A 12,696-nucleotide genomic window follows, 5' to 3' on the forward strand; every position below is an offset into this window, starting at 1 on the left:
GAAATACAAGCATCACTTTAAACACACAGAACTTTCTTATTCCTGGCTCATTTTTCATGATTGAGGTGTCATATGGAAGGGCAAAAACTGATCTTTCTATAAATGGGATTTTCTCTTTGAAATTCAGATACCGTCCGCCAAATAGCTCTTTGGCTCTTCAAATTGATTTTAATCACTCATGCGTGAAATATGCATCATATGAGTTGCATTAATGAAAGAGGATGATCTAAGCTTTACAAATATGTGTCATTTATTAATTATAATTGTGATTAAGTTATGATAAAACATCGATGATTCTCGGTTTCGTTTTTTTCTGGGACGCACTGTTATGTAGTTTGGAAGGCATTTGATTAGGTATGATCGAGGCAGTGTATATGGGGCTGAAAAAACGTTTTTATTTGGAACGTTGGTGCTCCCCTCGGCACCTCTCTAGTGCGCATCACTCTTTCTCTCCCTCTCTCTCTCTCTTTCCTTTCCCTACTTCTCTCTCTCTCTCGCTCTCTCTAACTCTTCCTCCCTCTTTCCTTTCTCTATTATTTCTCTCTTTCATTTCCCTACTTCTCTCTCTCTCTCTCTCTCGATCTCTCTAACCCTCCCTCCTCCCTCTTTCCTTTCTCTATTATTTCTCTTTCCTTTCCCTACTTCTCTCTCTCTCTCTCTAACTCTCCCTTCCTCTTTCCTTTCTCTATTTCCCTCTCTCCCTCTCTCTCTCTCTCTCTCTCTCCTCTTTCCTTTGTAGGTACTCCCTTTTTCCAGAAACAGGAGGCATAATAATTTTTGAAATCATTTGTATATTTAATTGACACCAAATTTTCTTCAAGCAATTCATGATGGATCCAATCCAATACAAAAGATATTTGATATAGCGACTTTTCCTTTCGGTTACAAAGCGCTGCACACACCGCTCCGCAATGGTTTGGCCCACTCAAAAACAAAAGTTAGTCACTTCTCAGAGATCAGCTAATTATTATAGGTTGGTAATCAAGTGCGCGCAGTCGAAAGTGATGCCTCCGTCATAGAGCAATTTTAGAAACCAAAATGGAAGAAATTTTTCAAATTCAAGTTCGGTTGAAATCCATTAACAGGTTCTCAGAATATCGTGATTACAAGCTATTTCTCATATGCATGTATGACCCTTTGAACTTTGACCTCATGACCCAAAATGCAAGATACATACATGTCTTAAATTTGATGGTAATCTATCCATCAGTTCTAATGATAATGCAATCACAATCTATTTTTGCATACATAATGAGCCATGTGACTTTTGACCTCGTGACCCAAAATCTAATCAATTCATTGGCTCTGCAAGTTACATAAATGACCAAAGGTTGGTAGGAATCCATCAGTCGGTTCTCGTATCAATTCCTTTCATAGCAAAAGCGCTCCTCACAATTTCTGTAAATTTGGCACTTTAACGCTACGCGTACCGCCTTGACCGGACTGTGCGGTACTGTGCAGTTCTGTGTGTAGAGAGGTCGGGCTGTATTCATTATTTCTTGGGGGTGCATAAATTGCTCTAATTATACGTACGCGTGTAATGCGCAAGTTTATTGTGACGGCACTAAACCCATCCCACTCATTGTTCCCCTATTTTCATAATGGTACTGACCCAATGAAATGTAGTGCAGTGCGCTCGTACGCGCTGCGCTGCGTGTGTACATGTACTGTACTTATGCATGTTCAGTTATATGCATAGCATTACGTACACAGGGCTAGCTGGCACAAAACCCTGGGTCGGGCTTCTAAAATGGCCGGGACATAAAGCATGATTTGACATGAAAATTGACGGAGCTAAAAATGAATCAATCAAAATGAAATTTATATGTATGAAAAGCTTACGTATCATATGTCATTGTCTGTGATTGAGGATTTACAAATTTGACGCAAAACGCGTTGCTGCAAAGTTAAAGATTGGTTTATTGAAAGGCAATCGAGCACAGTGCGACCGATCCATTGACATTGTGTATGAGAGAGTAATTTTTTTTAAATAGATTGTAAAGTTCAACGTCAAAGTGACGGAGGTTTTTTTTCAAGTAAGGGCATGGTTTTACATGGAATGTAAAGGAAATGTTTCCTTCTTCTCATATCTCGATTGAGGATATTATTCTCAATTTCGATTTTTAATGGTAAAGAAAAGTGTAAAAAGATGTCGAGAATTTTACCATATGTCATGTAATATAAAATGCGCGCGGGTCGGTTGATCTCCCAAAAGGAGCGCGAAGGAATTGATATGTGAGATAAGGTGATCACGAGAACGGGACGTACGTACGTACGTACAGACGTATGTACGGACGGACGGACAACCCGAAAACATAATGCCTCCGGCTACTTCGTAACGGAGGCATAAAAAAAAAGAGGAAAAAAAAATTATGTCAATGGCCGACCTAAAAAAGATGACCTTACCACCCCCCCCCCCCAAACGGAACAAAATGTCAAATTTTAAAATTTCGAGACCCCCCTCCCCCCCCCCCCCCCCAAAAAAAAGTGTCCTCTTATTCCCCCCCCCCCCCCCGCTCATGCAAGGCTGGCTGAGTCGTTGCGAAATTTTCGGCCCGATTTATTAATGTTAACCCCCCCCCCCCCCCCCCCCCTTGAAAAAATCCTGCGTTCGCTACTGGCCAGCTGTGTACCCGGTTGTGTACTGGGAACACCGTTGGTGAGAGACGTGTAGACGAGTCTGTCGTACAGGAAGCCAATGAAGTTCAAGTCGTAGAGGTTGTATGTGAGTCCGAAGAGGAGCAGAAAAGACAAGCCTTGTCGCTGAGTTTTGGAGTCTCTGAAGACAATCAAGAACCCTCTGACTGAGAACATTCAGTAGTCTAGTCTGGAAATGACAAGAGCCCTCGCCACAGCGTGGCATGATGACTTACTGATAAACCGCCTCACCCTACACAGGTTACGTATGTGGTACTTCACAATTGAATCTTTTTCGTGTTCATTTAAATTTAAAGACGAAGACTTAAAAGAACCTTACAGAATAATCTTGTAATAAACTGGCAATGAGTCTTACTTATCTCCAGCCTTACCATAAAATGGTCTCAATCTATCGGCCGAGTAATCAATAAACTCATCCCCGGTAGGATCCCGGTACTTTCGCTCCGCCAGTGCCGCGACGGCCTTAAAGGATATGGAATTATAAAAGTACAGGATAAACCTTTTCTCTGTAAAAACAAAAAATCATTATAATTAAATGAAGAATAATTCAATTATATATTTAAAAGTTAAAGCTTATCTGCCGTAGTTTACAGGAGGGATTAGAGCGCCATGCAAGGTCACTGGACAGGTGGTTATCTCATCAACTCAGCTCTCAGTTAACATTAGAAAAAGAGGATCATGGGGGACCAATGGTCACCGATTAGGCATTGTTTGTTATATAGAGGGCGCAAGTAGCTACAAGTGGTGCAGTGTGCCTTTAAGAGATGATAATGCCAGATATTCATGACAACGAAATCCCCCCGTCCCCCCACCCCCCAAAAAAAAGTCCGTATAACTTTGAATTCCGACTAAGGATTTTTCCAAGCATTTTATTAAATCGTTGGAGCTACGATCGTTTAAATTTTAATATCCTAACGCTTACCTTTAAATCTTCATACCTAGTCCTATTTTTCTTAAGACATGTTTTTGTTAATGTTTGTGTCAATTGTGTCGACCATTAAGGTAATGTACCCAAGCTTTACTCAGTATTTCTATAGAGTTTGTAGGCGATGTGTTCAACCTTTTTTTTTTAATGCTCGCTTATCTTGAATTCGACCGATATCATTCTCTATATCAAAATGTATATTACAGATATCTTGACCGCTATGAGAGGTATCGCTGTTTCTATAGTCTCAAGGGGACGTTACATCCTGCTATAACCCCGAGGCGCACAGGGGCGTCCCTGAGGGCCAGTATAGAAACAGCTGTGCCTCGAATATTGAAGCAGTAGGCCTACATATATCTTTTATATACCGAATTCACAAACAAATCTACAAAGAATTCTTACGATATCATTTTCTTGAGTAAAGACTTGTTAAAACATCACATAATCTGAGACACTGTCTGTACATCTTTGCTGGAGAGTTGCCTGAATGTAGCGAGTTCAGGAATCGCAGACAAAAAGCACTGTATGGTATTCGCGCTCGCTAAAAGAATTTTTTACACGTAAACCAATGGGGATCCCAGCAAAATATATTTATGCGGCCCGTTACCCGGGGCTACAGGCATCTTTTAAGAAAACCTATTGACCAGTAGGCGGGCATGGCTAAAATCACTACTCCAATTTCGACCAATCAGATGGCTAGATTTATAAAGAGAGGTATATAAACTTGAATAGGGCATACCTCTTGAGGCTGGTATCGGAAGTGCGGCTTGACGTCGGTGGCAGCGCGAAGGATCACGTGCGCGACATCCTCAGCCGTGATCGAGGGGCATTTGGACCACTCCAAGTCGTGGTCGCGGTACATGCTCAACTTGCGATCAATCTCGTGCACATCTGGGTTATCTGAAATGCTCTTTGATCCCAAACCACCGAGACCGCTTGACCGCATGGTTTCATAAATGGGTGTGCTGACGGCGCCCGGCTGAATTAAACTGACCCTATAAAATAAAGATAGAGGATGGACTTTATATTTAAATATTCTTTTATTTCATCAGTCAGTTTAAAATGACATTTGTTGTTTCTCTTATAATATTACTTTCTCTTTTGACAATCCTACCATTTAAAGAATCACACATGAGAATACGTGTGCTAAAATAGAGTAATGTTTGATTATAATTTATAGATTAATAGGGGTGAGCGCAATCTCACTTTAACCAAAACCAATTATATCTAAACCAAACATAATCTCCGATTTACTGAAACGTGAGAATAGATGTAAATCAACAAAAGGGAACACTTAACTTGAGTGAGCATCAAATGTCATCGTTAAATTAAAAACGATTGCATTAAAAAAAAAATACATGTTTGAAAATAAAAGAGGCTGATACGAACCATATATTGAAAAATCGTCCAATTACTGCCGTCTCCTCGCATAACCCTTCAACGGCGAATTTGGATGAAGTGTAGATATTAAGATACGGAGCTCCTGCAATACAAGTATGCCGCACGACACGAATATTTATTTACTACTGACGAGAAACTTCTGCTGAAACTTAAATCGAAACCGAACATCAAGACCAATCACAAACTTGCATAAGAATAGTTGCGTAGAGTTGCGTAGTGCTGCGTATCGACTACGCCGAGCGTACACTGTCCTACACTGGCCTACGTAACTATACGCTGAGGGACTTAATGGCGTACGCAAACCTGTACGTCAGGCCTACGTAAACGAACGCAACCCTACGCCTGTTATACGCAATCGTACGAATAGATACGCCAATTTCATACGCCGCATGTACGCGATGCCTATATACACGGTACGTAACCATACATCGCCGTACTCCACCCTGCGCTTAGCCTACGAAAGTCTAGCCTACGCCGAAGCAACTTTTTTTTTCACGGATACGGCGTAGTAGCAATTCTACGCAGATCCGGTGTGAAAGGGCTTTAAGGGGGCCTGGCGTATAGGTTTGCTTACGATTGTGTACGGTTTTTTTACTGTGTACACAAGCTTTTACTGCTTCGTCGGACTGGCGTAGGGAAGCGTACTATTGCGTAGGCTTGTCGCACTGTAGCATAGTGTTGTGTAGACTTGCGTACAGAATGCGTACTTTTTGCGTCTAGTGTCTACGCCGAAAGTACGTCAACAAAATTAAACGTGCTTAATTCTTTGTGTCCATCTCGCGTACCCCTTTGCATCCCTCAGCGTATAGTTACGTAGGCCAGCGTAGGGCAGCGTACGCTCGGCGTAGTCGGTACGCAACATTACGCAACTCTACGCATGGCCCGGCATGAAATGGGCTTTAGGCTGAAGTGAGTTTTCCGCATCCTTCGATCCATACAGATCCCAATTCATACCGGCCTTTGCCTCCTTCTTGGAAACAACTTCTCCTTCAACAAAAAATGTTTTTGACTAATTATTTTTTATTTAAAATTATTAATGATGTGAATGACTGTGCTTATATTTTCTGTTACAAAGTTAATTGTCTGCTTAGATTCGCGGGGTATTAAATGAGCCTCCCTTGAAGTATTAAAATGAACTTTTGAATATACACTTTCCTAGTTTTCATAAAATGTACAGTGAATTAAGACGCATATAATTTTCGTTTTCTGTAAAATATAATTACACAGAGCAAAATCCCGGGTATTAAAATCGAATCCTTCTTCGAACATACCTTCAATTCCATTTCTACTTGACATATTGATGATCCTTCCTGATTCCTGTTTCTTCATGATCGGCAGGACCGCTCTCATCATCCGAAGATAGCCGAACAGGTTGATGTCATAGAGCCGACGAATGTCGCTCATGCTGATCGTCTCCAAAGTTTTCTTCGTACAGATTCCGGCGTTGTTCACTAGAATAGAGGTTAGTTCAATCGGACGTTTTCGAAATGTATCCAATATGTGAAGAGGCTCGATACGAATGATTCCATTCGCCTTTTACTAATAAGTGTATCTCACTATAGTAAGAATGTCAATTGCATCATTAGTTGTTGCTAGGTAGGACAAACTTTATGGCTTGCCCTAACAAAACGTAATATTAATATATGCAATTTGCATTCTATTAAAATACAATTATTCGTGACAGGTTAATGACATAATTATTTTGTATCGAGGCACATCGTAGAGATGTATGCATTAAATTTAGTAACATTATGAAAATGACATATTTGATTGGTGTATAGAGTAGTGGTCTTTGACAAAGACTTCATTTAGGAGGGGGTGGTTGTTACATCCACAAGTTAAACACTATGTGAGAAATAAACTCTTGGGCAATGTTAGTCGTGTTTGGATTATTCCTGTATTATGCTAACTCATTGTAACACATTCAATAGGGCATAGATGATGGACAATGCTACTGAATTGGCCTATGGAATACGAGGAATAGCATTACAGTGGTTTAAGGACTATTTTTATAGAAGATTTCAATTTGTACAGTACGGAAATGTAACATCTCCCATGCTGCCTTTAACATGTGGTGTACCGCAAGGCTCTGTCCTAGGCCCAACGCTTTTCCTACTTTATATTAATGATATGCCATTTGCTACACGTTACTTTAACTTTCGACTCTTTGCGGATGACTCAAACTTATTCCATACATTTCCTGAAGGGCAAAAAGAAATTGATATGACTGAAGTGAACACAAATCTTCAAATTGTTTCAGACTGGTGTAATGCTAATAAACTGACAATTAATTTACAAAAGACGAGTTATATGCTAATAAGAAACCAGAGACGGCAGATTAATGTTCAAGGGCAACTGGCTATATCAGAAGCTGAAATAATAGAAGTTGATTCTTCGCTCTTTGTTGGGATAAAGATTGATAAACACTTGACTTGGAAACCCCACATACAAATGGTTAATAAATGCATCAGACAAAAAGTAGAATCCTCTTCCGCTTACGGCATTTTGTGCCTAGAAATATCCTAGTGTTGTTGTATAAAACCTTTATTCAACCTCATATATCATACGGAATTGAAGTGTGGGGGAGCACTTACAAGTCTCACTTAAATTGCATACTGTATACACAGAAGATGGCCATACGGACAATCACATTTAGCCATTTTATGAGTCGTTCAGCACCATTGTTTTACGAATTGAAAATCTTAGATATTAACAAGTTCTATGAGTTGTCTCTATGTACATTTATGTATGACCTAGTACATAATAATTTACCTCACTGTTTGACGGATTATTGTGATAAAATTGAGCATAGATACAATACAAGAAAAAGAGAAAAGGGCCATCTACGTATACCACTGTATAAAACAACACAAGGCAAATTTTCAGTAACTTGTGTAGGAACCCGATTATGGAATGAACTTCCCGATGAAATCAAAAACAAAGGGTCTAGAAACACTTTTCGTAAACATCTCAACGATTACTTGATGAATAAGTGATTGAATTATGCAAGTACACATGTATATATTGTAAATAATCTCCATATTACATTTTTGTTGTTTTTTTTTTGTCAAAAAAATGCAATTTTTTGTATAAATAATCTGTAGATACATGTATCTATGACTTTTTAACCTGGTATATCCTCTTCATAATTATATTTGGAGTGTAGAAATTGTGCTACGGTATTACTCAACATGTATACTTCTACTGTCAAGTTTTATTTTTTGATAATGATATATTTATTTTTGCCAAGTGTGTGCTAAGAACAGGGGCCAGACTCGACTAGCACATGTGCTATTATTTGGCTCCTTTTCATCACCTTCTATATTCTATGAGAAAAGACATATGTCTAGCATATCAATACTTTGTTAGGTTTTTCTTTAATATGATCTATAATATTCATTTATGAACATGTACCATTCACGATGTATTCAAATGTTTAATCACTGATGTTATTGATGATGAATAAATAAAATCAAATCAAATCAAAGCTAATTTTTCGAAAGTCTTTGTGACATTAATTCACACCTAGGATATCGATGCGCCCTTGTTTCTCCATCACCATGGCAACTGCCGCCTCGACGTCTTCATCCTTTGTGACATCAAGTCGGACAGGAAAGAGGGTATCGTTGAGGGCGTTCCCTGCTGTTTCACGGAACGTCTGCTCCTCGTCGAGCGAGCCGAGAATGGATCCGTAGACGATGAACCTCTTTTCACGGTCCTTGGCCAGGAGATTGGCCGTGGCTAGCCCGATGCCTGATGAGCAGCCGGTGACCACCACGACCCGAGGTTGCTGGGATTGGCTGGAAGGCAAAAAAAAGAACCAAGTATTTTAAGCCGTTAGGAATGCAAGCACACTGGCCCAGCCCCGGCCCCCCCTCAAAGGTCGGAATGACCGCATGCGTGTTGCCAAAATGTCCGGTAAAGGGGTACTTTTCGTGCGACAAAGTCCGGCCCGAGAATTGTAAAAAAAAAGGGGTGTATTTGACTTTTCACCCGGAGATTTCTTTAAAAAGGGGGTGTTTTTTCTTTTTTTCTCTCATCTCTTTGGACACCTGAGAAATTATTCCGAATTTAGGGGGGTAAAATGAGCATTTTTCCTGATTTAGGGGAGTCTCCAAGGCAGGAAAAGCCCGCGAAAAGCCCGCGAAAGGGGGGTTCGGAAATGTTGGCACTCCTCAGATAGGGGGTGCTTTCAAAAATAGGGTACGAGCATATGCGTACCCTAAATAACACTGAGTGGGGGGGGCGGGGGCCCAGCAGCCCCCCCCCCCCACAAAAAAAAAAGAAAGAAAGAATACGAGCTACAAGTACTATCATATTTCTCGGGCAAAAGGTAAGCCTACGGCTTAACTTTTACAATGTGCCATTGTTCTTATTAAAAACAAGCAACAGCAAAAAAACCCACATGTGACTTAATTGTATCTAAGTAGGCGGGGCGAGGGGGAGTGGGGGGGGGGGTCACGGAAGACACGTACTCTTGGCAAATTCCAATCTGGCACAACTGAAAGAAAGCGCTACATGTTAATAGAATGAAATGAAATGAATCATGCCCCCTATTGTACATCCGACCAGCAATTTCAGACAAGAAAAGGACATGACCATTTTCATTTTGCCTAATTGCCACCGAATTTCAAATTAGGCCTACAAGCAAAATTAACATTTATTCTTGAAAAAAAATACACTTTTAACCAACAGCGGGATCTACTTGTATCTACATGCGCCCTCTATATAGCCAACAGTGCCTAAGCGGTACCCATAGATACCCCATGGCCCCCTGTTTCTTATGTTACCTGAGAACTGATTTGATGAGATAACCACCTGCCGGTGACTACGCAGGAAGGTATAATCCCTCCTGGCCAAACTAGTGCAGATAGGCTCTAAAGGTATGATATCCCTTTTGCAGCCAACCTCAAATTCTGTAGAACTTTGAATATGTCATGTAATATGTCCTATCTGTGAAATTTAAACGTTAGCAGTGTCCTAATATTCAAATTATGCATGGAAACCTGTTTACTTGCTAGACCTCACTGTCAGACACTATTGAGTGACTGACTGGCATTTTTTCTTCTTTGGTAATAACATACATAAAATGAGCTGTAAAGGGTGCATTTGTCTACATTAATAACGCACTTCTTGTGATGGTCAAAATTAAACTGATTGAACCTATGCGCAGCATAAAACGTATGACCATTTGGTACAATGGTCTGAAAATCAAGACTGTTACTTATTGGCTCCATATAGCTCCTAAGTCGATTTGACAACTAATAGTCGTTATTTTCCCACGTGAACATTTTCAAGCCCCACCTTTTTTAGGGAAGTTCTAAATTAGTATTATCTTTCAAATGTCGTTGGAATTTAACCTTTTCATTTTTTTGGCCTGCAAATGGGACATAGTACCTTTAAGATAAATCAAAACAAAACAAACAAAAAACTTTCAAACTTAATGAAATATAACAAAATTTAAACTAACGAAGAGGCAGGCCTCTCTACTAGTATTACCCCTCCAATCGAATCGACTCCAGATGGGGAATTCCCCCGAAAACTACACCGCCCCTCCCCCTTCCACTATGCACCCCTCACGCATTCCATACCTAACCCAAGAACGCACATTATCTTTCTCCCGTCCCACCCGTCTCTGTACATTGCATAAACGCTGTCTACAGTTAGTGTAGCGTCCAACCTTTGCGCATAATGATAGCAAGTGACGATATCGAGAAGGCGTACATACATGTATCGTCTACTGTATATACTGTATAGGATGGTGAATAACATTAATGTAAACTGTACAGGCTATTATGTCTACTAACCGATTTGCTGACATTGCAAGACCTTGTTTCCGCTGGCATAGTAGTCCAATGTTTGTTGATCTACTAGCACCGAGTGTAAATCTCCACGTGCTTATGGAGCTTCTTGCAAGCAATGCCTGTACTGTCGAGCGAAACATTGATTTGTTTGTACTGGTCCGGCTAGTTAAGAATGATGGTACATGTAATGATTATATGGACTAAATCTCTCACATTATTATTTCAACTTTGTGTAGTGAGGTATACAGAACACGAAATGCGGAAAATTTAGGTGTGCAATTCAACTCACGTACTGTACAGGGTTCAAAGAGCCATTCACGCACTCAGATCGACGAACTTTGGAATCCACATGCCTGCATGCAATAAAACGAACAACATGATGGCCTACATTGGCTACATATACAATGTATTTTTTTAAAAGGGAGGTAAATGGGTTTCTCAAGCCTATATTCATTTGTCCAGTTTATATTCACCTTATATTTCACAAGTGCCTCTTTTCCTAATGATAAGTGCCCCATTAAAAAAGAGCCCCTTCCCCTTCTCATAAGTGCCCCTTCTCTGGTAAATGACCCTTTTCACTACGAGAAGTAACTCCTTTTCACTTCAGAAAAGTGCCCCCTTAACATTCGATAAATGCCCCTCTAAAATCTGATCGGTGCCCATTTTCTTTCAACTAATGCCTCTTTTCCTTTCTAATAAGTGCCCCTTTTCATAATGGTAAGTGCCCCATTAAAAAAGAGCCCTTCCCTCACTCATAAATGCCCCTTCTCTGTTAATGACCCTTTTTAGGTACGAGAAGTTACTCCTTTCCACTCAGATAAGTGCCCCCTTAACATTCAATAAATGCCCCTTTAAAATCTGATCGGTGCCCATTTTCTTTCAACTAATGCACATTTTCCTTTATTATAAGTGCCCCTTTTTCATTCACATAAATGCCCCTTTCCCCTCTGATAATTTCCCTTTTGACAATGATACGTGCCCCTTTTTCTTTCTAATAAGGGGCCCATCCCCTTTTCATAAATGCCTCTTTTCACCTCCTATAAATGCAACTATCAAAATCTGGTGGGGGGCCCTTTTCCATCGACAAATGCCCATTTCCTATTCTCATGACTGACTTTTCTCATCCCTGGTGAGTGCCTCCTTTTGAGGGTGTAAGAAGTGCCCCATTTTCACCTCTGATAATTACTCGTTGTACTTTGACACATGCTTCTTTTCTTTTCTGATACGTGTCCCCTTTTCATCTCATCATTAAACACGCCCCAAATTTCAAGCGACTAAGAGCAATTTCTTCCAAAGCTCACTCGCTACGCTCGCACGCATCTATAAATGATTTACTTATGTAACATATCAAAAGTCTTTTCAGCCTTCCGTTATGAAAATGTGCTTATAACCCCATCAGGATTGTGGTTTTTCCTCTTTATAAGATGTCATTTTGCGCACTGCGATTTCACAAATATTCAAAAATTTCCTTGCTCGCTTCGCTCGCTCGCAAATAATTTTTCAGACCATCATACCCAACTGCAAAGCATGATGCTTAAACAATATCATGTGTGGTGTATACAGTGGAACAAATATTGAAATCATCCCTGGTAATGTAATCACAATGGAGGGGTATATACCAATGTCTAAAAGATTGTATATTTTCGCTTTGAGATTTCCGTTTCCCCCCACTTTGGAAGTCGCTCGGCCGCCCCTGGACTTATTAATTCATGTTTGTCTCATTTCAAATTTTTAAAAAATTGAGCCAGAGAACACGTACAGTGTCCCCACTTTTCTAGTCACCTTAAAGTGCCCCTTTTTACATAAGAAAGGTACCCCTTTTACTTCACATAGGCCTAAGTGCCCCTTTTCACTATAAGTACACCATATTTACCTCTGATAGTTCCCCTTTCAGTTATTTTCCCTTTG

General features: G+C 40.2%; 1 protein-coding gene across 1 annotated transcript; it reads right to left on the reverse strand.

Moving 5' to 3' along the window:
* Positions 1 to 2,598: 2,598 nt before the first annotated feature.
* LOC115918852 (retinol dehydrogenase 8-like) lies at positions 2,599 to 11,291 on the reverse strand. The gene is made up of 6 exons (XM_030992609.1): positions 10,792 to 11,291; positions 8,510 to 8,784; positions 6,256 to 6,435; positions 4,973 to 5,066; positions 4,323 to 4,578; positions 2,599 to 3,120 (listed from the first exon to the last, which is right to left on the reverse strand). Exons 1-6 carry the CDS (start codon positions 10,926 to 10,928, stop codon positions 3,010 to 3,012), a joined length of 1,053 nt encoding a protein of 350 aa, XP_030848469.1. The 5' UTR covers positions 10,929 to 11,291; the 3' UTR covers positions 2,599 to 3,009.
* Positions 11,292 to 12,696: the final 1,405 nt, after the last annotated feature.

The sequence above is a fragment of the Strongylocentrotus purpuratus genome, unplaced genomic scaffold (assembly GCF_000002235.5).
Source record: "Strongylocentrotus purpuratus isolate Spur 01 unplaced genomic scaffold, Spur_5.0 spur5_contig_847, whole genome shotgun sequence".
Lineage (NCBI taxonomy): Eukaryota > Metazoa > Echinodermata > Echinoidea > Camarodonta > Strongylocentrotidae > Strongylocentrotus > Strongylocentrotus purpuratus.

Bases quoted from the DNA above. Each gene is read 5' to 3' on its own strand.
- LOC115918852 (XM_030992609.1), bottom strand. From the start codon at position 10,928: ATGTTTCGCTCGACAGTACAGGCATTGCTTGCAAGAAGCTCCATAAGC. The intron at 5,067-6,255 runs GTATGTTCGAAG...CTTGTATTGCAG, and splicing joins AAGTAGAAATGGAATTGAAG to GAGCTCCGTATCTTAATATC. The intron at 4,579-4,972 runs GTTCGTATCAGC...TTTATTTTATAG, and splicing joins GGACGATTTTTCAATATATG to GGTCAGTTTAATTCAGCCGG.